Genomic DNA, 24775 nt, shown 5'->3' on the forward strand with positions numbered 1-24775 from the left:
ATTATTGGATGAAGTCATCACTTTTACCCCTTCCTTGATAAGGTGTGGTAACATAAACAAAATTTAATTTCGGTAACACAAGCTATAATCCTTCCTATCAACTCATCTTCTTAAGTTCTGCTCTTTAAGTTATTCTTTTAATAAAATTTCAATAATATTATGTTTTGTATTATTGCTGTAAGAAGAGTTGTGATTTTTAGTGGACTAGTTCTTATATTAAATCATAATAGCAATATAGTTCAGCTTATTATTTATTACAAAATCTGTGCTTCTCACAGCAAATGAGGAAGTGCATCTAAAAAATCTCTGGTTATTTTTGCAGTCGTGCATCTGATTTTGGGTTAATGAAGATTGATGATGATGGTCGAGTCCTCTACTTTAGTGAGAAGCCAAAAGGAAAGGACCTTCAAGCAATGGTAATCAAAACAATCTTTTGAACCTGTAAATAAGTATTATGTGCATGTGGTTATGCAATTTTTTTTAATATTGAAACATTCAATAAAGTAAATTTAGAGCAATAACACAGGAAATTCTTGTGGAAATGGTTTAACTTTGAAATTTAGGGAGTGGACACAACTATTTTGGGCTTGTCACCAGAAGATGCAAAGAAAAAGCCATATATTGCATCAATGGGTGTATATGTATTTAAAAAGGATATCCTCTTGAATCTTCTCAGGTAAGGTATTGAAATCATTTGTCTATTATTCTTTAAGATTGTTGCTGAAACATGGCATGCAAATTTCATGTCAAGAAGATGTTGAATTTTTATTCTATCTAAACTAAATGTTAAATGTGTTTTTTGTTATATTTATTTCTGCACCAAACCTATCCATTGATAAAATTAAGAGTTTGTGGCTCAATTTATTTATTTTATTGAAGATTACTATGAACATCATTGGGTCGAAACCATTGATGGGAGGAATAGGCCCTAGTCTTGGACATGTTTGTACATGCATATTTCATCCAAGTTATAGGTTTCCCTATTGCAGTGTGGTGAATTGAAATTGGGCCTTTCTCTTTATGAAAGCACACTTTTATCATTACACCATAACCCTATGGACTTGTGTTTAAAATTTGTTTTTCTTTTGTTGTCCCAAAAAATATAAGCTTTTGTTGATGTTCTTTTGCTAAATCTTCAATGAAATGTATACACTTTCTGACTTTGATTTTCTTATATTATATCATTCTATGATTAATTTCAATAGAAGTTATATTCCTCAAAGCATGCATTGTTTTCATCTTAAATGTTAATATTGTTTTTTCATCACACATCACCTTTTTTTTTTAAGGTAATCACACATCACTTTTATCATACATATAGTTCATGAATTTATCCCACTTTTTAAGGTTGTAGGTGGCTGTAGGTTGGAAAAATCAATGACAATAGGAGGTAAAACATGGTTTTCTCTTGAAGGGGTGATAAGTCAATTTTTTCATAATAACTACGATGATGCTATGATCAGGTCAGAAATGATAATGGTGATGTCATCCTTGGCTTTCATCCTTAGTTTCAACCTTTGCCTCATCACAGGTGTTAGATTAAGATTGTTCTCAAGTACTTCGAATAGTTAATCACTTTTGTAGAACAGCTCTATTCTCATCTTGGGCTATATCTCATTTAAGTGGAGATTTTAGTTTTCCAAATTAGAAATGAAAAGAAATAGCATTAATATTTATGGTCCATGCAATGGGAATACAAAAATTCATGTATAGTATTGATCTATTCTTTCAGTCAACTACTCCCGAATCAAAGATTTGCATCAGTAGTTAATCTACATACTCTAATGTTTAAGAGATGCTTTCTTATTCCCTTCCTATGATATGTAGATTTTTAAATTTGTAGTGAGAATGTAACAGGAAAGAGTACAAAGTGAGGCAAAATAACTAATTGCACCTCATTGATTAATTATGATAATAAAAAAATGGGTCCCCACTTATATGCCACTCAAAGCCAACTATTTACTAAGTCATTTTTTTGTTAATTGTACTAAAGTTATAAAAATTTTAAATCCTAATCATGAATCATAAAAGTATCTTACAATGAATCTAGTCAATTATTCCTTTTCATCATCATTCAAACCCTATCATCTTGCTTCTGTATCTCTACAACATCCTTTTAAAACTCCTCATATGAATTTCTTTTTCTCCATCATTTGTTTTTAACTTCTAATAGTAGTTTGTATTTTGTAACAATGGCCATTTACTACCTTCAAGCTAGTTCCTCCTTTGTCTCTCATTTTTTCTATATGTTGTATCTAGGCTGCATACTCTTTGTTTTTGTGTTCTACCATCAAACTTTTGTGTGCCATTAACTCTTGCCAAAACTTGTACCACTTCATCTTCTGTGAAAAAAAAAATTGATTCTTCTGTTGTTGCAACTCCCTAGGCCTTTGATCAACTCCCTAGGCCTTTGATCTAAATCAGAAAAATAACTTTGAACATCACACAATAAGGGCTTGTGTGTCTTTTCCTCAAATTTTGAATAGGCTACACTTTCTTCTAGATCATCTTGGATCTCCCTGTCAAGTTCAGTCATAACTTCAGAGATTTTTTTATGTTAACTCCTCTTCTTCCTCAGGCTCTACTATCTCAATTTCTTTTGGGTTCTCCTCATCACTCTATTGGGATAGACACAGGATGTGTTGGAAATATTGTCATTGATGTCAAGGGAATTCAATTGCAATTGTTAGATCTCATCGTTGATGTCAAAGGTAAGATTGTATGTGTCAGAGTGATTAAAAAGGTTATCATCACTATCACTGATGAGTGATGACAAATGAGATCTTTCTCTTAAGTAAGACGATGAATGACATTGATGTGATTTGATTCATATATCAATTGAATTTGATGTCCAAGCCAAATGATGGTTGACTCCTCTAAATGAAGACAATCAAATCATGGGTAAGTTATTCTGTAAAGCATGGCAACTTCCTTATTGATGAGTTTCTTTTATTAAGAGTCCCAAAGAAACGGGACTCGGACTCGGCTCGGACTCGGACTCGGGACTCGGCTCCAGACTCGATTGGACTCGGGAAAGTGAAAAACTCAAGAAATTTAGAGATTTTAAAATATTTAAAACTTTTTTCAGGCACCCTTTATTGAATACACCTTAAATACACAATAACATCATCAAACTCGGCTCATTTGATTACATACACAAGTATACATCAATCACATAAGCATAAACGCAAATTGTAGCTGAAGGAAATAACAAACATAGATATATAAATATTGTCAAATGTATACAATATTACAAAACTCATGGAATAAAAAATCCATGTCATCATATGATCATCATCAAATGTTTCATACAAATACCAAAGGTAAATACAACTACAAGCCTATGGCTCAGAGGAGCCTGCACCCTCCGGCCCCGGCCCCCTACGAAGGCGCCTAAGGTAGGTCCTGGATGATTTGACAGCCATAGCCGCTCCCCATGACACCATGCCATGCTCACCAACATCAGGAACATCCGTGTCACTATCTGCCTCTGAATCTCCTGTTTGTGCTCGTGCTCTCCGCTCCTCCTCTGCCATGGCTACAGTCAGCCTCTATATCTACCTAGTCTATCCAATCAGTTTCAGACTCGGATCTTAAATTTTCCCTACTTATATCGACACAGTTTCCCCCCATATTTTTCGACGGGGGTTTGGGGGCAGCACCCCCAATGTGGGGTCAAGGGGCAGTGCCCCGCAAGTCCAAAAAAACTTATTATTTAATAAAGGTGTCGGGTGTTATTTTTCTATTGGCTGCCATGTTGTAACCCTAATTTTTCTCATTCTCAGGCGAAGGTTGTAGTGAACAAAGACGATACCATTCATTAAAAAAAAACTTTTTTAAAATGTATTTTTTTTGTCATTTTACTAACCCAACCAGTAGCCGAGTTTGGGGCTTGGGACTCGCCGAGTTTGGCGAGTTTGAGCCAAACTCGCCAACTCAGCGAGTCTGGTGAGTTTTCTCGCCAGACTCGAACGAGTCCGAGTCTGAGCCCCAGAGACTCAGCGAGCATGACTCGGACTCGGACTCGCCAAGTTTAGGAGAGTCCGGGTGAGTCCCATTTGTCAATACTTGCAATTATGTGATATTCTTGAATTCATAATAATATGCAAAAAACATATTGAAAATAAAAATCTATTTGATCACTAACAACTGGAAAGTGGTTGAATCATTTTTTAATAGACTAATATGGGCTTTTCACATTCAAGACATGATCCCTTACATGATTGATGCATAACAGTCTATAGTCTTCATGTGCAAAGTTGGTGATAGATGGCAGCAGCTGAGACAATAATCATAAGCATTTATGCCTATTTATTTTAATGTGTATGACATTAATGGTACAAAGATCATATAGATAATTATAAATATTTTCACATATCATAAACCAGCTCACTAAAGGAAAATGCATTCATTCCTGTCATACATTGAATCAAGTGTTTAGAGTGGATGGAGGGAAATGTGATTAACGTTATGTTTCATGTATTCAATAACTCAAATTGTCATATTTCTTTTAATGAAAAACATTATGGAGCTCTCTTGTGATAGAATTTGGTACTTAGTTGCATTTTGATCAAACATGCTTTTTGCGATAAATGACATTTAGCATTTGTTTATTTACGTCTTCCAAAATAATGTATGTTCTCCAATGAACATTATGGTTTATGATTTATATTGTACTTTTGAAGGAAGAAAGTTTGTTTCTAATGCACTACTTTTCTAAGAGATCCTTAACTTTTTCTTTTTTTTTCAGATGGCGCTTTCCTACTGCAAATGACTTTGGCTTAGAAATTATTCCTGCCTCAGCAAAAGAGTATGTTGTAAAGGTGTGATGGCATATCCTCTCTCTTGGTCTTGCGTGATATAATAATAGGGGTATAATTCCTCTATGTGATGTCAAAATTTGATTTCTAGTATTTACATTAAGCTAAACTAGACCAAAGCCCCAACTTGTTAAGCATGTCATTTGGAATCAGCTTTTATATGCTGATAATGTAAGATAAATCAATGTTGACAAGTTGAATTTTTGGTTGCAAGGCAGACCATAGTGTCTAGTCTCAATAAAATCTTTTGTCTTGGATAGTATGAATGCCTTCGTGAAAGATTTTGGCACCTTTGATTCCAAGAGTTTCAGCTAAAGCCAAGTTGAACACATTGATGATAGGTGAACACCATGACCTATGATTGTTGAAGGATACATCAGTTCTAAAACCATCATCAACCCATTTTAGATAGGGTTTAGCTAGTTTGAAGGCCTTCTAGATACTTTGAGCTACATAGGAGCCCTTAACCCGGTTAAGGACATTAATGAGGAGAAGAGTGTGAAGGTCAATTCCTCGCCAAAAGTTGTTGCCATAAGGCAAACCAAAGGCAATGAGTAATGACTGAGAAGAATCTTATAGGCATATAAACCTTGGGGATGCCTTATTTGATCACATTGTTTAGCATTTGAGGTTTCTTCATTCAAGAGAGGATAAAATACTTAGTATTTTATTCTATGTTGGCAAGTGTCACAAAACTCACATCATCAGATACCTTTGCCATAAAAATTTAAGATTTCTTTTCTTGCGAAGTCAGAGCTCAAGGGTATTTTGAGAACCACCAGAACCTTCAATGTTCGTGTTTTCATCCAAAGTCCTGATAAGGTGTCGATGAAGTGGTTTGGAAGTTCCTAATACTTTAGGAACAATCGACAATGAGGCATCAATTGTGTGTTTTGGAAGTTCTTAAAACACTAGGAACCCACAAGTGATTACTCTTGGTTCACAATGAAGCCTAAACCTCAACAATGGATTAAGGGTGAAAATACAGACTCAACACATTTCCTCACATATTAGAAGAGGTTATAATGGCCATCTAGTGGAATCGAGGGCACAAGTAAATTATCGACATGTGCCCAAGCATTTCATAACATAGGATCATTGTGCCAACCCCACCATGTCATGCTTATAAGATAGGTTATGTTTAGTTTGGGAGACTTTTACTATGCAAATAAGATTTTAAAGAGGTTTTCTTCAACAAGAATTATTTTGCAAGATATAGGGTTTGGGAATCTTTTGGTCGAGTGCCATGAAAGATAGAAAAGTCATCATATGCAGAGAGTCTGAGAAAGCCAAAATAGCGAGCCAAGGCATGTGTGAAGTTATGTCTGAAAATTGACTGTAAAAGACATTGTAATGGACTGTAGTATTGTTGTCGTGATGTTTGTTGTTGTGTGTTGTTGGTCATGTGATTAGGCTTCCTTTTAAGACCCCCTAGTTATGACTGCATCAAGTGGTATTACAGCAAGGTTCGTGTTGGGGATGTGTTAAGCATGTCGTGAGGGTTTGAGGGATGAGACTATGTTGGTTGTCCTCCAACAAGGATTGAAGTTGGGTAGAAGGTGCATAGGCATCCTCCATGGTGGAAGTAGGTAGAGGAAATGTAAGAGGTTTATCTTCCATGGTTTCTATTGGGTAGAGTATAGTTGTGCGTGCTAGTTTTGTTGTAGATGTGAAAGAGTACCTATAATTGCAAAGTTTTGTTTTGTGAGTTGATGTGTGCCTAAATGTGTGTGAGATGGCATGGAGGACTGTAATGTCCCCTTCTCGTCGATGACCTTCCAGTGGTCTATTAGCCTATTCCTGAGACCCATAGCCTAGGTGGAATGAAGAACGAGGGTCCAACATTGATGAGGCGAGGACTTACTATTTTTAGTAAGTTAGGGAATGGCTATTTTGGTGATACTATCCTACTGAGCTCTCCATGCTCTGTCACTGGGCACGAAGATCATGCTTTTCGGAGCATTAGTTCATGACTTACTATTTTTAGTAAGTGGCAGTATGGCATAATTCTATTTCTGGTAGTGGACAAGGTCCTGATCCTACAGAAGTTTAGTGGTCTTCCTGGCTCAGTTTCATCCTGGTTTTGACAGTAATCAATACAGGAGTCATATGTGACACAATTAAATATTATTTCCTTATCCTAAGGTTTAATATTTAATTAATTTAATCAATTACTACTGATTTATTGAATTTGGGATTAATGCCTAATATCTCCTAAGTGCTAGGCGAAATTTATGTCTAAGAAGGTGGCGTCAAAATTATTAAGGGAGATATTATTTTATTTTCATCTCTAATATTTGCCAAGTGAAATATCATGGTCCTTGCTTTTTGGCGTGAGGATTGACTCGTGGGATGGCCCCTCTCCAGGGGTCCACGTGAGATGGAATGAAAGGCAAATGGAGAAAGTTGAGTTTGAAGCAATTTGCATTTGGATTTGGTGGTGTGAAGTTATAAATAAGTGCCTTGGGCTCCCATTCTAGTTATCTTGAAAATTTGCAATGTTATGCTGCCGGTTTGGCGACAAAACTTTTGAGGCTTCGGAGTGCGTCTCCCTAGTGCTTCCCAATTTCGTACTTGAAACATAGTACCTAGTTGTGTGCTGTAATTTACTATATTCTCAGAGCATGTCTTAGTCATTTTTGGTGTTGGAGCGATTCTGGGAACTTGCTGGTTTGCCTGTGGCTGAAGTGCATTTTCGATCACACCTCTTTGCTAAAGCGACTGACCGTTATGGGTATTGGCTCTTTCATCCTTCCTGGTAATGGCAATATACACTGTAAGTTTGCGGCATCTTTAGTTAATCTTTTAATTTCCTAGAAAAAATCAAAAATTCTAAGCTAGGCGTGGGTTTCTGAATTGCATTGGGATGCATGCAAAATTATTAAGGGAGTTATGGTATCATGTCTTCGGTTGGTTGTCATTGCAATTAGTCTATTGTGGGTTTGGGACTGATTTTGGGTGATTTGGATGTGTATTGAGAGAGTTGTGAGCTTTTTAGAGCTTTCTTAGGCTGCTGGTTTTGCAATTCCAGCCTACAAATTTGATATTATCAGAAATTCATGTTCTTATTGGGATAATCAGCATTACTCTCTTCTCATATCTTCTATTTTTTGTAAGGTTAAGTAGTAGTACTACTAACCAATTCTGTTTTGTAATTCTCATCCCGCTGAAAAATGGAAGAGGTTGGCTTGCCGCCTATTATCAAGCAAATTGTAATTTCAGTCCTCCCCATGCATAAGTGGTCGAGTGATATCTAAGTGTAATGGTCCTCTCGCTGCATAAGCGGTCGAGTTGAGATTGTTATGTAATTGCAGTCCTCCCGCTGAAATATTGCGGTTGAGTAATTCGTACTTTTGTGTATCTCACTTGGCTGGTTCACCACCAAGTTTTCTTGCTTTCTCGCTGGATAAGCGGACGGGGCTAGCTTGCCGCCCAAGCATTGCATTTTTTTCAGTTAATTAAGCTAATTATCCCCTCAACACTGTATGCTCTCACCTTCCCACATTGGGCACTTGGTGATCAGAAAGTGGAAGGGTTACTTTCCCAGCATGTTTTAGTTTATGATTTCTAACCTTAACAGGTTATCTTCTTGTTGATGACTATTGCTGGCCTTAAAATTCAAAAAAAAAATAACTGGGATATTACAAGGAAGTGTGTGGGGTTTGTTTTGGGAAATTATTAGGGATTTAACTTTTTGTAAGGATAGAAAAAATATACAAGGCTAGAATTAATGAGATGATGAGGATGTTGAAGGGTTTGAAGGAGACCAAGATGGCAGTAAAAAGGAGAAGAGAAGAGAAGATGGACAAAGTTGAGTCCCATTCTTTTTTTGACAAGTATTTGTGTGCGGATAAACTTATGTGTGAAGGAATGCATGAACAAGATGAACCTATATGGGTAGAGGTAGGAAGAAGAAGAAGAAGAGGTTGTAGCATGTTTTGTTGAATGCATGGAGGAAGTGGTGAAGAAAATTTCAACTGAGGATAAAGAAGAAAGAGACAAAGGAGACATGAGCAAAGAAAAAGTTATAGAGATAATGAAGAGTCGAGTTACAGCATAAAATGATGGTGAAGAAATTGTTGTAGCAGCATTTGAAGAAGAGAATGATGGTGTAAAAATTATTGCATGTACTTTGGAGAACATGGAGTTGTTGAGAAGTGTAGTGCAGCAGAGCATGATGAAGCTTGTCACTATGTGAGTTGAAGAAGAGGATGAGAAGGTAGGAGATGTGGTTGCAATATCTTGTCTTAGTGAAGGCATGGAGATGTTAATAGAAGAAGTTAAAGATGCTACAAAGCATGGCGTAGATGAGGTAGAAAGGGAAGAAGATTTCTTGTGGGGAAGGCTAGAGCGTGGTGGGTTGAATCCCTCCAGAGGGAGAAGAGAAATTAAGAAATGTAAAAAGATGAGTATTAAGTGGAGAAACATTTTGTGGGGGAGGTGTAATTTCCCACCCCAGGTGGAACACTAGGAACTACCACTGAACAACCTGCTTGTTTGTTCAGATTAAAAAAACTATGTTTTTCTTTTAAGGTGCTCTTTCAGAGCTAGACAGAAGTGCATAAGTGTGTATTTTCTTTGGGTTTGGGTTTTGTAATGTTTGATGAAGCAATGTGAAACCGAGCATATATTGCATATAACTCAAACTGAATAAAACATGGATTTGTAATCTTGAAAGAGTCATTTTCAAATGTCCTTCAGTTTAGGAATATTACAAAATTCCCCAAGGGAGTACAAAAAGGTATGATAAATGATGCTACTAACCCTTATAAGCATACCCGATAAGGTTGACCTTCGTAGGAATGAAGTATGAAGGAGCTGTAAAATATTAGCAAGTCTGATTTGTATTGGCAGCCAAGCTGGTTACTCGGAAACTGAATTAAAATGTTCCAACTTCTTCAAAACTGATATGAAAACTGTCCCAATCTGCTGGTGATGACTTTTTTTGCAGACCCAACATTTAGGATGCAGATTAGTGTTCTTTCTTGGCTCCAAACATCCTCAAGGAGGGTCGGACACACAGGTAGACACCTTTCTCAGGAGTAGCAATAAAACTATCAAAATACTAACTCCAAACACCTCTTCTAACTGCTGTAATCTGTCAAATAAAGGCTGCTTTCTAGCTTACCAAAACTATATAAAGGAAGGGGAATAGTGATACCTCTCCACTCTAAGCAACCCAAGAGGGGTTGGCCTAGCATAAGGGAAGGTCACTCAGAAATTATGTTAAGATGCTCCAAACCCCTTCCAAAATCTAATACAAATACCTTCAAACTGTTGGAAATGGAGTTTCATACAAACCCCAATCTGAAAATGCATCAAAGAATCTTGTTCACTTCCAACAAGCCAAATAGGGGGTGGCTAAACAAGCAAGCTCCTCTTTCAGATTTCTATCAGCAAATACCTCTTCCAAAACTGGTTTTGTTGTAGCCCAACTAAGATGCCTAAAGTAGAATCTCCTTGCACACTCTTGGCTGGTATCTCACAGCTGCAAGTGTGTTTACTTATGGAGGTTCTTTGTCTCCAATTGAAATATCCCCCTTGATTTTTTTCAATTATTTCCCAATTACAATCAACACAAACACTCGTGAGGGTTAGGAAATGAAAACAAACACTGCTGAAAGTAACCCTTCCACTTTTTGATCACCAAGAGCCTAGTGTGGGAAGGTGAGAGCATACGATGCTAAAGGGATCATTAGCTCAATGATCAACTGGAAATTACAATTCAAATTACAATATTTGGCGGCAAGCCAGCCCCTTACGCTTATCCAGCGAGTGAGAGAAATTTCCATAGCAGTTTGGCAGTGCAACCAACCAATTACAAGATTACAAGGAACTGAAAGTAGCAACAATCACTCGACCACTTATCCAGTGGGAGGACTAAAAATGAATTTTCAATCTACTCAACTGCTTATTCAGCGGGAGGATCGTGTTACAATAATGAAGAAAGGCGGCAAGCCAACCTCTTCCACTTATTTAGTGGGTCCTGATCAAAAATCCAAAAATTAAACAGCTGTTAGTACTACTAATCAGCTTTACAATGCATAATATGGATTTCCTGATTATGAGATATCATTGTCCAAGTATATTTACTATTTTGTAATGATTTTATATATATGATATAACATTAAACTATTAATTATCATTATCACTATCATAGTATCAAGTATCAAATTTAATTTCAATTCTATATACATTTTTACTGCAAAGTGTAGGTATTTCAATATATAGTATAGCTGTACTAAACCTAGAGAAAAAATCGTGACCCCAAACGTTCACCCAATCTTTTATAAGATTCAGTAAATTATTTAATGACCAAATAAAAAAAACACTATTCTGAATGATCCAATCTTAGTAGATTTTGTTGTTAGGGGAAGCTTTTTTTCACCTTAACAAATTTTCTTTATGTATTTATCTGCTAATGTGTGTGTGTTTGAGGGGGGGGGCGAGGGAGGAGAGTGTGAGAAAGGGGGGTGGTGGCGAGAGGGAGTGTACATTTGCATGTGTGTTGACCTAACCTTTGTAAGTTTTTTTCTTAGTGGAAGTAAAAAAATTTACCTTAACAAATGTTTTTCATATATATATCTTTAGAACCTCTATGTGCATGTGTATGTGTTTTCTGTTAAATGGATTAGTCATTTTTTATGTGCATCTTTTGGAATTTGCCAAAGTTTGCTTTCAGCTTTTTTTTACTTTAAGGAAAAAAAAATTCAATCCAACATGTCATTTTTCTGTCTAACAATTGCTAGAGTTAATACAAGAAATATATTTTCAAGAGATATATTGAATCTTGTTACTTAATTGAAGATGTAAAACTCGTAAATGAAGTATTCCTACTCAAGATATGAATGCAATGCAATAACAAACTCTAATGTGGAATCTTGATGTTCACTTTTAAGGGAGGGTGAGGCAAACATATCCAAATTTCCATTAAAGAAGTTTAGAAGGATAGCCAGTAACTTGATAGTTCCCACATTGGTCTGTTATATTTAATGAACATTGTCAGTCTCCAAAAGAGTGAATTAGTTAACTCAATAGCTCTTCTATCATCCCTTGGGATGACGATATATTTATTTTGCATCCTTAAGCCTTCCAAATAAGGGTAGATCTGTACTCTATACTTACTGCTTTGACCTTTCCTTGTCAATTTTTCTTTCTTGTAAAAGTGCTCCATGAATAAAAAACATTTCACCTACATGTAATAAAAAGGAAATCTTTTTCTCCCAAAACATAGAGGCGGTATTGACTTATAGGTTGGGATAAAATCATAACAAAAATTGGGATCTTTACATGGTACAATCCTATAGGAGATAAAATCCTAGAAGAGATTTTAATTTTTTTTATTTCTTTCTCCCCTTAGAAATAGACATAAACATGCTGGCCATAAGTGACGCTAACACCCAATGGGGCACTTAAGAACTGACCAATCAAGTGCATATAAAAATTTGTCCAAAGAGGAATAACCTATTATGGGCATCTCACGCACATCATAACAATATCATATATTATCATTTCATATTGTATGATATTATTCATCATCCTCATCTTCTCGGTACTCACAAATCAATTAGTTGTTCCTCCTAAAATTGGATATCTACAGATTTCAATTTCATCATGCTCCACGTCTTATGGATATGTCATATGTTAAATATAATATATTAAGTCCCACAGGATACCTGCATGCAACAAGAATTACAAGATAGTTGTTATTTCACTTTAAGAGTCCTAAAGATAAAACCACTTAGTTTAGCAACAAAACCCAAAAGGTCTAGGTTAGAGGAAGACTGTATCAAACCGTACCTTAATTGAGGCTCAAAACCTTGAGGCATCACTAATTTGGGAGTCCAATTAGTTTGTCTCTATCTAGCCCAAAACTTCACAAAGAGAAATCTAATCCCAATTTAATATTCTTTGGATGGCCCATGAGCATTCTTAACTAGGCTAACCATCACTTTAATCACAAGGAAACCCCACAATAACCTTTGGAGGCACAAGTAACTTCAATTGAACCCATCTCTGCCACTAGAGACATAAGAAACCTAAGTTCACCTATTAATCAAACAAATCATATAGGAACAAGAACAACCTCATCCAGATCCGATCTTCAAGTATCAAAAAGAATTTTCCACCTCAAATAAATCCCATAAATCAATATTTTAAGAGCATGGGAAACTTTGATTGTGACCTATCTTTAAGTATTGCACAACACAAGTAACCTCAACTAAGCTCCTTTAATTAATCATTCTGAAGCATGAGAAACCTCAAGTAAACGACATTGTCAAGTGTTGGGGCCAATGAGCAACTGTAGTTGAACCTTTAGACCTCATGATTGAATGCATAACAGTATATATCACAAGACTGGTACATTTATGATTGTTCAGTTCAACCTAATCATTCAAATACAACGACCATTACTATTATAAAATGCAATTTAGTCAGTGCACATATCTTGTGTGGGTTTTTCTAATTCAAATAGATTTCATCAGTCAATAGAAGGGAATTTCAATTAACATGAAAATCAAATTGGCGAACACAGCAAAGTATAGAAGTCAAATATGTCACTACAGCAGGTTTAATAAGGATTGGATCTTATAATGCTTAGATTTCTTTTCCTATTGGCTGATTTGTTGATTAAATATTAAATTGGAATATCTGTACCGTAAAATGTCTAAGAGCTATCAATACTTCATCATTAATAGATTTCTGTTATACCACGATCAAGAGAAATAGTTGTAATATCCCAGTTATTTTTATTTTTATTTTTAAGGCCAACAATAGTCATCAACAAGAAGATAACCCGTTAAGGTTAGAAATCATAAACTAAAACATGCTGGGAAAGTAACCCTTCCACTTTCTGATCACCAAGTGCCCAATGTGGGAAGGTGAGAGCATACGGTGTTGAGGGGATCACTAGCTTAATTAACTGAAAACAATGCAATGCTTGGGCAGCAAGCCAGCCCCTTCTGCTTATCCAGCGGGAAAGCAAGAAAACTTGGCGGTGAACCAGCCAAGTGAGATACACAAAAATACGAATCACTCAACCGCAATATTTCAGCGGGAGGACTGCAATTACATAACAATCTCAACTCGACCGCTTATGCAACGGGAGGACCATTACACTTAGATATCACTCGACCACTTATGTAGTGGGAGGACTGAAATTACTATTTGCTTGACAATAGGCAGCAAGCCAGCCTCTTCCACTTTTGAGCGGGATGAGAAGTACAAAATAGAACTGGTTAGTAGTACTACTACTGAACCTTACAAAAATAGAAGATATGAGAAGAGAGTATTGCTGATAATCCCAATAAGAACATGAATTTTCTGCTAATATCAAACTGCAGGCTGGAATTGCAAAACCAGCAGCCTAAGAAAACTCTAACAAGCTCACAACTCTCTCAATACACATCCAAATCACCCAAAACCAGTCCCAAACCCACACTAGACTAACTGCAATGACAACCAACCAAAACCATGATACCATAACCCCCTTATTGATTTTGCACGCATCCCAATGCAAAACAGAAAACCACGCCTAGCTTAGAATTTTAATTTTGTCTAGAAAATTCAAAACTTAACTAAAAATGCCACAAATTTCAAAGTATATCGCCATTACTAGGAAGGATGAAAGAGCCAATACCCATAACGGTCAATCGCTTCAGCAGAGAGGTGTGATCGAAAATGCACTTCAGCCACAGGCAAACTAGCAAGTCCCCAAAATATTTACTACACCAAAAATGACTATGGCATGCTCTAAGAATGTAGTAGATAACAACACACAGCTAGGTACAATGTTTCAAGTACGAAACCGGGAAGCACTAGGGAGACGCACTCCAAAGCCTCAAAGTTCTGTCGCCAAACTGTCAGCATAACATTACAAATTTTCAAGATAGCCAGAATGGGAGCCCAAGGCTCTTATTTATAACTTTCACACCATCAAATTCAAATGCAAATTTGCTTCAAACTCAACTCTCTTCATTTGCATTTCATTCCAACTCACGTGGTCCCCAAGAGTGGTGCCATCCTACAAGTCAACCCTCACGCCAAAAGAATAGACCACGATTTTCACTTGGTAAACATTAGAGATAAAAAATAAAATAATATCTCTCTTAATAATTTTGACGTCCCCTTTTGAGACATAAATTTTGCCAAGCATGTAGGAAATAATAGGCATTAATCCCAAATTCAATAAATCAGTAGCAATTAATCAGATTAATTAAATATTAAACCTTAGGATAAGGAAATAATATTTAATTGTGTCACATATGACTCCCGTACTGATTACTGTCAAAACTAGGATGAAACTGAGCCAGGAAGACCACTGAACTGTTGCAGGATCAGGACCCTGTCCACTGCCAAAAATAGACTTATGTCATACTGCCACTTACTAAAAATATTAAGTCATGAACTAATGCTTTGAAAAGCATGATCTTCGCACCCAGTGACAGAGCATGGAGAGCTCAGTAGGATAGTATCACCAAAATAGCCATTCCCTGACTTACTAAAAATAGTAAGTCCTCGCCTCATCAATGGTGGACCCTCATTCTTCATTCCACCTAGCCTACGGGTCTCGGGAATAGGCTAATGGAGCACTGGAAGGTCATCAACGAGAAGGGGACATTACAGCAGGTTTAATAAGGATTGGATCTTATAGTGCTTAGATTTCTTTTCCTATTGGCTGATTTGTTGATTAAATATTAAATTGGAATATCTCTACCGTAAAATTTCTAAGAGCTATCAATACTTCATCATTAATAGATTCCTGTTACCACGATCAAGAGAAATAGTACCAACATATCATTACAATACTACAAGAGAAGATTCACAAAAATTGAAGGCAAGAAAGACAATGTAATTCATAGGAGATGCCACATTAGCTTACCCAAAAACATCTATGAGCCACAAATTATGAAGAGTTTTTCATGGGAAGAAAGTACCCACATATACATACATTAGTGGTAAGAAAGTAGAAGTTTAAATGAACAAAGAGTGTGTAAATGATTAGGAACCACTCACTCATTTTCATAGATATCTTGTTATTGTCTGATTTCCTCGAAAATATTAGAAAAGAAGAAGTAAAAATGGGGAATGTGATGAGAGTTATAAATGATTCACGAACTTTGATTTTTGTTCTTGACAATTATTAATTACTTTTTGTTGTTTTTCTGTCTACTTTTCTTATATATTAATTATTTATACATTACAACTTATTTGAGATTACAATAAATGACAGTTAGAAGTTCTAATTTTTCTCATAAACTACCTGTTTGCAATTTGTACATTTGATGATATTATAAGATTAAAGAAACTGAAAACTGTTCATTATCATTCTTTATTTTTTGATTTAACAATTCATTTGCATCAACGGCAGCTTATACATATCAAATTCATTTCTGAAATTGATAGCGATTTTGTACCATTTATTGTTGACATTTTCTAAAATCTGATACACCCTTTGAGATCGTATGTCATGTTTCTCTTATACAATTTGCATCCTATCTGGTGGCCTCTCAATCACATTAGGTTGTGAAGAATAGTTGTACAAAAATCTTAAGTTGTGCAATCTACAAGTCTACAAGTCCTGTGTTTCAAATATGAAAAAAATATAGTATCAAAGAAACTAGAGTTGACTAGCATATATAGGAGTTACTCATAGATCTAACATCTTTACTGGAGACTCTTCCTTAGCCATTACTTCCATTAATCTAGATTCAACTTCTAAGTCTATCAGAAAAATAGCTGGTTGTTTTGTCTTTTTGCATCATTTTGGCATTTTCCAAACCTTGATATAACATCATTTTTACTCAACATAAAATTATTTACTTTCATAACTCCAGATTCATGGATACTGCTTACATCCTTTCTTTGCTATCAGTGTTTTAAGTTCATTAGGATATTTTGTAAATTGGCAAATGAAAGTACAGATGGGTAAAATAATACATTTTCATTGGCAATTTAAAGGTCATTTCCACTTGACAACTGACGGGCTTACTTGATGTGAACAGGCATATTTATTTGATGATTATTGGGAAGACATTGGTACCATTAAATCTTTTTTTGAGGCAAATCTTGCACTCACTGCACAGGTAAGAATTTGAAATTTCAATTCAATACCATATATCTATTTGTGACACTCCTATTTTCACAATAGTTTTTATTCATGTACCTTGTTAGTATCAGTATGTAACTCTTATTTCCCCTTTACTTCCTCCAACTGGAAGAGATAAGACAAGAAAAATAATAAATAGCAGAGAGATACCCAACCTTCATGTCTTAATATGACTGCAAGGATCTTATAGGAATGAAATTCTACTCAAGGCCTAATGGTAGTCATCATTCAATAGCCAACTTCATTTTGGAAGAGAATGATAGGTATCTTAAACTAGCTCAAGTTGTTATTAGTTGTGGCACTAATCTCAAAGTCATATGTCTAACGGGAAAAATTAAAATGTAATATTGTATGCCAATGGTATCATATTGTATGCACAATTACTTAAGGTGAGATACCATGGTGGTTTAGAGAAAGGGTCAATCATATGAAGTCTCTTTGTAGAGGATCTTTCATCCATAAGTACTGTCCATTTTATTATCTAATACAAAGAAAGCAATCTATATTGGACAAGTCTTCCATCTTGCTTTGGATGTGCACTCATTGGGTGTGCAAGTGTTTTATAATTTACGTACATTTTTGCCCACTAGTGTGCATTAGGTTTATGTAATGTGTTGATTTTATTTGCAGGGATGCATCATTAATACCACAATATTGCATTGATCATTCCTGTTGTGCGTTATGCACACCCCACTCTGTTTTGGACAAAAGACCCCCATTTTTGCAATCTGCCCGAGAAAGAGAGATAGGGAATCTCTATGAACAAAGCCATTGTTAATCATCCTCCTTGCTAGGCCCAATATGAACTTCAAAATCACAAAGAAGGGGGGTGTTTGAACTTTCTTCATCTCCATCCACACACGTCAAAGTCTCGACTTGTGCTATGGGTAGTGGTCGCTCAAAGATGATTATGCCATCGTTTTGCCTGCAAAGGCCAAAATGTATTCACAAGGCCCAATTTTCATAAGGACGAGGGGGAGCAATTTAAGAGAAAACTCCTAAAATCACCCATTCAATGAGGAAATCCCGAATGCTAAGAGCAAAGGAGTCAACCTAAAAAATCGCGCAATTTGTCTCAAATTCCCGAATTTCACAAAGGAAGGGGCATTTAAGCGAAATTGCACATTTTCATTCAAAATGTCGAGTTTACAACTTAAAGGCGAAAACAAAGGTTCGACTTTCTAGAAGACCTTGCAAGAAATGTGAATATGAGTCAAAGGTCATGCATTTCAACCCAAACGGCTGAATTTCACTTAGCCAAAAGAACCTCGACATTTGAACCCATTTCATGAGGAATAAAACAGAGAAATAAAACAAAGGGATGCAAAAATCGCATATTTCTATGAAAATGTGAGTTTTAAAATCGCGTTGAAAAGAAAGACTCAGGGGTTCGAGGAGTTTTGTAAGCAATTCAAGATTCGCACGTCAAAGCAAAATCCCGAAATTCACTGAGGGCATTAAAAAGGTTCAATGCCTTGCTAATGAACTCGCACATTTCAAAATCGTGAATTTCATCTTGAAGGGTCGAGTTTGCTAGTGCAAAGAGGAAGGTCGCCTCAACAGAAAATCGCACAATTCACTCCAAAAACCCAAATTAACTTGCAAGAAGACGTATGAGGCCAAAATTCGACATTTTTATCAAATTTGCAAGGAGGACTCAAATCGCTCAAAACATCACAAAATCCCAAAGTTCATTGAGTGAAAGAGCTCTTGATAAAGTTGCGTATCTTAGACAAAATGCCCGAGTTCTTTAAAGAACTTAGTGAAAAGGCTTTAAATATAAAGTGAAAATCACACATTTGTGCAAAGGGGCCGGCTTTCATAAAAAGAGAAAGGGCTATTTGAAATCAAACAAAATTCTCACATTCTCATTAAAACTCCCGAGTTGTAGGCTATAGAGGAGGGCGTCTAAAATAGAATGAAGCAACCATAAAATCGCCCGTCTCAAAGTTACTGAGTTCCATTTCTGAAAGGGCATTTAGAGGTTCGATAGCTGAAGCTGGAAGGGCTAAAAACAAAAGGAAGTAAATCGCACATTTGCACTCAAGTCACCGAGTTTCCATGTGATTTCAGGTGTTTGAATATAAAACCTAAACTTGGCAAACAAAGCTTGCATATTTTTCAAGAGGATGAAAGGTTGATAGTTTTGGGTTTTTACAAGTTAAAAGAAGAGGAATTGTCCTAGAAAGTCGCTAATCTCATCCCAGCACCCAAGTTTCACTAGGCATTAAAAAAATCTTGTATCTTAAAAGGCTGAGTTAAACCAAAGTCGTTGAGTGTCTTTCGACACTTATTCATTAAATTCATTTATATCTTTTCGAGGTGATTCATTCAAGTCAAAATTGATTGTTTGCAAATCGACGACGTCGAGAAGATAGGATCGCGATCAAAGCCGGGAAGTGAAAAATGCAGAGCGCATTGCAGAGCTAGAAATGAAACACGGTGAAGTGCGCCAACACCTGAACTACAGAGTTGAAGACCCGACAAGACCAAAGACAAAAAAAGCACTCAGAATGCAGCAAATGTGCAAAATCAGAAATACACAGTTGGAATTAATTCCAGAAAGTCAGTTTGCAAAACTGAATTGTTTAATGTACATGACTACCTGTGGGCCCCACCTAATGTATCTAAAATGAAGGGACACAGGTCAGTTATTTCCAGCTACCTGATTGACCAAATTGATGTCAAATAGTGGTCGGTAGTTGAGATAGTGGTTGGGAGGACAACTGAAGAGTTAATAGGCATGGGTTAAAGCTGCCAAGTTCTAGAAGGCAAATCAGGGCCCTTGGATGCAGTCAATCCTGGCCTCTGGTTCAATTTGTAAAATCCATAAAAGGCAAGATGCCTTCTCTTGTAAAGGGTTATATTTTTAGACTCTTAAGGGTTAGAATAGGTTAGATTGTAGGGAGTAGATGTATAATTAGTTAGATTTTTAGGAGTTAGAAGTATTTAGCAGTTAGCAGATTAAAAAATAGAGTAGAGTTGCTGAAGAAATAATATATGAACACTGAAATATGGTGTTTGTTGTCTTTGTTTTCTTTTGTTTGCATGGTTTCCCTTCAATTGGTTAGTTAGAGTTCAATGATTTTAATAGTGAACTGTGAGGGTATTTGATGTATTTCAGGTTCATATTATTGGGGACCTATTGATTGTAGGTCACTATGTATGGTTAGTCTGAACCCAAAACTGTGCCTAGTTCAACTATGAGTATTTGCCTCAAGCTGCACCAGAATAGGGTGTACCGTTCTTGTCAAGTTGTGAGGATTTCTCTGGCGAAACAAGAATCGGTTTATGGAAATCTGTCTACCCGTAGCACTAGTCATTCCTCTCATTGCACTTAGGATCCCTAAACCCTTTTGATTTTATTTCCTAGTCTGAGAATCACAACATCGTTAGATGCAGACCAACTTGTTGTAAACATAAGGCCCCTTGTGTTTCCAGCGAAACACATCAAACCGTTGAGATATCCTCCAGTCATGACCTGATGATTGGAACCTTGAGGTTGTCCCCTTTGATCAATTAAAAAAGCATTAGGGATCCCTTACGCAAGAGAAGATAGGATACTCAACAACATTCTATTCCGCATTGGTCGGAGAGAGTTGGTTATCCGACTTTAGCCACGTCAACAATACCCTATTTATTAGATTTTCCTAAAACTTATGATTTCTAAAACAAAATGAGAACAAAAATGAACATATTAAACCTTGAAGTGCAAATGAACAACAATTATGAAACCTAGGGTATCATATGTATTCAAATATAAATTCAACAATCAAACATCAACTTGAAACCCTCTGAAATGGATTTTATTTGATTTACAAGAACTAAAGCAATTATATTGATTGATTTAATGCATTGAAATCACAAAATCAGATTTACAAATGAATTGTTTTCACTTGCAAACTTAGTAAGTTGTGTGGATAGCAGATCTGAACAATAATGAATGAGTTTCAGACTTGTACATCCACTCCTCGGGTGAAATTAGCCCTATACTAATTCTTGTACAACGCCATTCTATCTCAGTCGAGCCAAATATCTAAAGTAGATCTTTGAATCCTTCCTGTCAAACATATTAATCAATATTTGACTAAATTCATCATATGTGTTAATAAAAATCACTTTTAAATATTAAACTTCTCATAGGTGAATTTATAATATTTCTTTTATTCTATTTTCTTGCTAATAAAGTGACCTTATGATTTTTGTTGACATAAAATAAGTCACTTTATCAAAAAACCATGGTTCAACAATTAATTATTTTAATATTAATAATCCCGAAAAGCTTAGGACTGTTCAATATTTAATTAATTAATTATTTTTGTGACCTTATTAAATAATTAAAATTAGTCGCAATTAAATTTACTTATTTTTTGAGAACTTAATTTTAATCATTTAATTATTCTAAGGTCACATAAAAAGGGGACATTACACTTGCACTCCCATTCCTTTTAAAACAATTTAGTGCCATTTCTCTTTGAATTGTCAAATATTCCCTGCCTTTTGATTGGGATCAAATCATGGTAAATATATTCATCTCCTCTACTTTGTTGCAAGCTTCTTAGATGTTGGTATTGGAATAGCATATTTCCAAGTGGGCCTCAAAGAAATCTGCTGAAGTGTTTTGGTTTGCATCTTTGTGGCTTGCTGCCTACTTTGCATAAATACTAGATTTGGACAATGTGGTTTTGACCTACAAAATTGCAGAGATCTGAATAAAATTTCCTTCTATCATCTTTAGTTGTTCACCTCTCAGAATTTGTGTTCCACAACAGCCCTCAAATCCATATTGAAGTACATCAGAGTTTATTTTAAGAGGATACAAGAAGTTCTTCCAAATTCACTTCTCAATAGAAATCTTGTCACAATGTTTGAAGACTATGATAAAGTACAATGACCAAAATATAATTTGTTACTCAACATTTTTTCTTGCAACTTTCAAGAATGCTATTACATGAACATCTAGCATCTTTATTGTGCATAACTTTCCTCAACCTGTGGTTGAGTCCTTTTTTATTCCACACTTGTAGCATTTTTTTGTGATAATTATCTTGATTTTATCATTAATCGATTTCTCCCACTGTTTGTTGTGCATTAGCTTGGCAATCCTTTATTAGAGTTTGTTTGTGATCTTTGTCCTTAGAGAATATCGTCTCTTCCCTAGCGGGAGTGTTATGATTTGAAAATTCTATTATCAGCATGAATCTGTAGCTCTTGCTATTAGCAAAATGCAGTCTGATTTCATGAAAAAAGAATTAAGTACTTAGGATCAAAAGGGCCAATTGCTTGAAGTTCAAACCCTTGTACAACCAATTAGTGCTCATTTCAATGGAATTATTTCAATATATGTTGTTTAGAATAAATTTGGCTTCATTAGATTACAAGTGAAAAGTGAGTAGAAGGCAAAAATGGCAGAGGAAAGATTGGTCTTTCAAAATAGAGAAATCCATTCCAAGCTCTGGCTCCTTAGTGCATAAAATCAATCAATTAGGTGGCCATGGAATGATTAAGGTAAAAAATTATTATATTTTTCATTTCCAAGATCCAAATTCTGATCTTATAAAATGATATTTTGCTATTGTCTTTTTTGGCTAAAGTCCATGGGACCTCTTCTAACCTTAAAAATAAATTCATTAAAAAACCAAGTCTCGTGATTAGGGCCTGTTGTGCCTTGCACACACTCCCCGTCATCAACAAGGTCCCCCCTTCTATGTTTTTTCATCTCGTCCTCGCTGAGGCCTCGAGTAGGTAAGTCGAGGAAAATTTGCAAGGAGAAGATGCAACAGTTAGAAGTTTGAGCGTTGAGAAGATGATACGTTTTAAGTCCTGGAGAATTCACACCTTGAAAGTTGATCGCGATTCCATTCACATAAGAAATTTGAATGAAGAGCCTAAGGTGAAATCACAAACACTGTTGAGTCAAAATTGCTCATTAGCAAGTTTGAAGCCTGAAGCTAGAATGCCTAAGGCAAATCAAAGGATTTCACCTTTTGATTCAATAGGCCGAGATTTTGAAATAAAGAAAGGTTCAGATTTACATGAATCGGTTTGGAGAGCCAAAATGAACCAGGGTCACTCAAAGGGACTCAGAAGTCTGAAGACCAACAAAACGCCCAAGTTAGCAAAACTCACAAAGTGGAGTAGTAGGCCAAAAAACCGAAGTGCATACTTAAGAGGCCGAAATTCAAGACAAAGTTGGCCAAAATCGGCCTCCTAGGCCAAAATGAGAGTCAAGTTCGCCAAAATCGCCTTCTTAGCCCAAAATGCAAAAACCACCAACAAAATGCAAAAGGTTCTCATTGACCAAAAATGCAAGACACTTGAGGTTTGCAAAATCAGCTAGTAGGCCGAAAAGGGTGAAGTTCGTTTAAACATGCAAAAGGCGTTTCTTGGCTGAAAAAGGAAGAAATGAATCAAATCCACAAATTCGACCTTTAAGACCAATCTTCTAACCAAGTTTGCAAATCAGCTAGGAGGGCTGAAATCAAGTAAAGCTCACAAAATCTTATTTTTGGCTGAAATATTAGATAAAGGCAAAAATCGGCCTGAAAGCCCGAAATGTGAGATAAGCTCATAAATCGCCTCTATAAGCCAAAAAAATAAAACGTCAAAGCAATTTTGGCCTAAAAGGTCGAAATAATAGTGTCAAGTTCGTATTTTCATGTCGTAGCCCGAAATGCAAAGACCACTAACAAATTGCACAAAAAGGCCCAGTGGGCTGAAAATCAACACAATCTCAAAAATTGGCCTCCTAAACCGAAATTAGACAAAAGCTCACAAAGCACCTTAAAAGGTCTAAAAGGAGTCTAAACTCCCAAAAGGCTTGCGAAATCGGCTTTTAAGCCGAAAATCTTCATTCAAGCCGAAAACTTAAAGGCTCTAAAAATCGGCCTTTAAGCCGAAAATTAGAAAACAAAACCAAGTCACATAATTTCGGCCTCCTAGGCTGAAAATAAACAAAAGATCACAAAACTTGTTTTGGGCCGAAAGTGAATAAAGCTTGCAAAATCGTCTATTTGGCCAAAGAGGTTTCGAAATTCAAAAGGAAAATGATCAAATCCCGCAATTCAATTCATAGGGCCAAAACCAAGCCAAGGTAAATCCGTGCAGAAGAATAACATCGGCCTGATGAACCAAAAGTTTAAAGAGCTCTCAAAATTGCTCTCTAAGCTGAAAGTATTGATCAAAGTTCAAATTCTCACTAAACCCTCATTCTGCCTATAAAGGGCTCCAACATCGACCAAGTCTCAAAGAGTTTTCAAGTCGCACAAAACGTGGTTATAGGCCAAAATCGGCTAAAAGGAAGGAAGTCGCTCAAAATAATTCTTTGGGCCGAAAATCTCCATGGGGTGTCATCGCACAGTTTGGAGCCGAAATCAAGAGAGTCAAGGGTCGCGCAAAGTGTTCATTCAAAGCCTGAATTATTCAAACTTAAGGCAAGATCGCTCCAATTAGAAATTCGTTTTCAAAATCGTCCAAGAGGAGTCCAAAATCGCATGAAGGAGGTTATCTTGAGCCGGAATCTTCCAAAGAATTGAATCATGCAAGGAGTCTCCATTAAGTCAAAATCAGACAGACACAAAAGAGATAAAATCAACATTGTTGGAAGCAAGACTAGCCAAAAGCTAACAGTCAACAAACCAAGATCTGCTAGGTAAGTCATAATTTTCTCTTCAAATGGTTTAAATTTGTGCAAAGGTCATGTTTGTTAACCTAGGGTTTACATACAATTCAAATTAATTTTGAAAACTAAGTACCCTAGTGATATCCACCATTTGCTAAATCAACTTTTCAATTGAAACTAGGACTTCGACGAAATGTAGGAATCCCGGCCTGAAACTGCAGAGCA

The 24775-nt window shown here is 36.1% G+C and overlaps 1 protein-coding gene across 6 annotated transcripts in view; it reads left to right on the plus strand.

The window, feature by feature from the left end:
- Positions 1-24775, plus strand: part of LOC131079980 (glucose-1-phosphate adenylyltransferase large subunit 3, chloroplastic/amyloplastic) — a 225750-nt gene that overhangs the window by 164201 nt on the left and 36774 nt on the right. For all 6 annotated transcript variants that reach the window (XM_058018035.2, XM_058018036.2, XM_058018031.2 and 3 more), the window contains exons 8-11: positions 323-416; positions 564-676; positions 4751-4823; positions 16826-16906. In XM_058018035.2, coding sequence (XP_057874018.2) covers positions 323-416; positions 564-676; positions 4751-4823; positions 16826-16906 — 361 coding nt within the window. The remainder of the gene's footprint in view (positions 1-322; positions 417-563; positions 677-4750; positions 4824-16825; positions 16907-24775) is intronic.

Source organism: Cryptomeria japonica, chromosome 10, assembly GCF_030272615.1.
Source record: "Cryptomeria japonica chromosome 10, Sugi_1.0, whole genome shotgun sequence".
In the NCBI taxonomy this organism is placed as follows: Eukaryota; Viridiplantae; Streptophyta; class Pinopsida; order Cupressales; family Cupressaceae; genus Cryptomeria; species Cryptomeria japonica.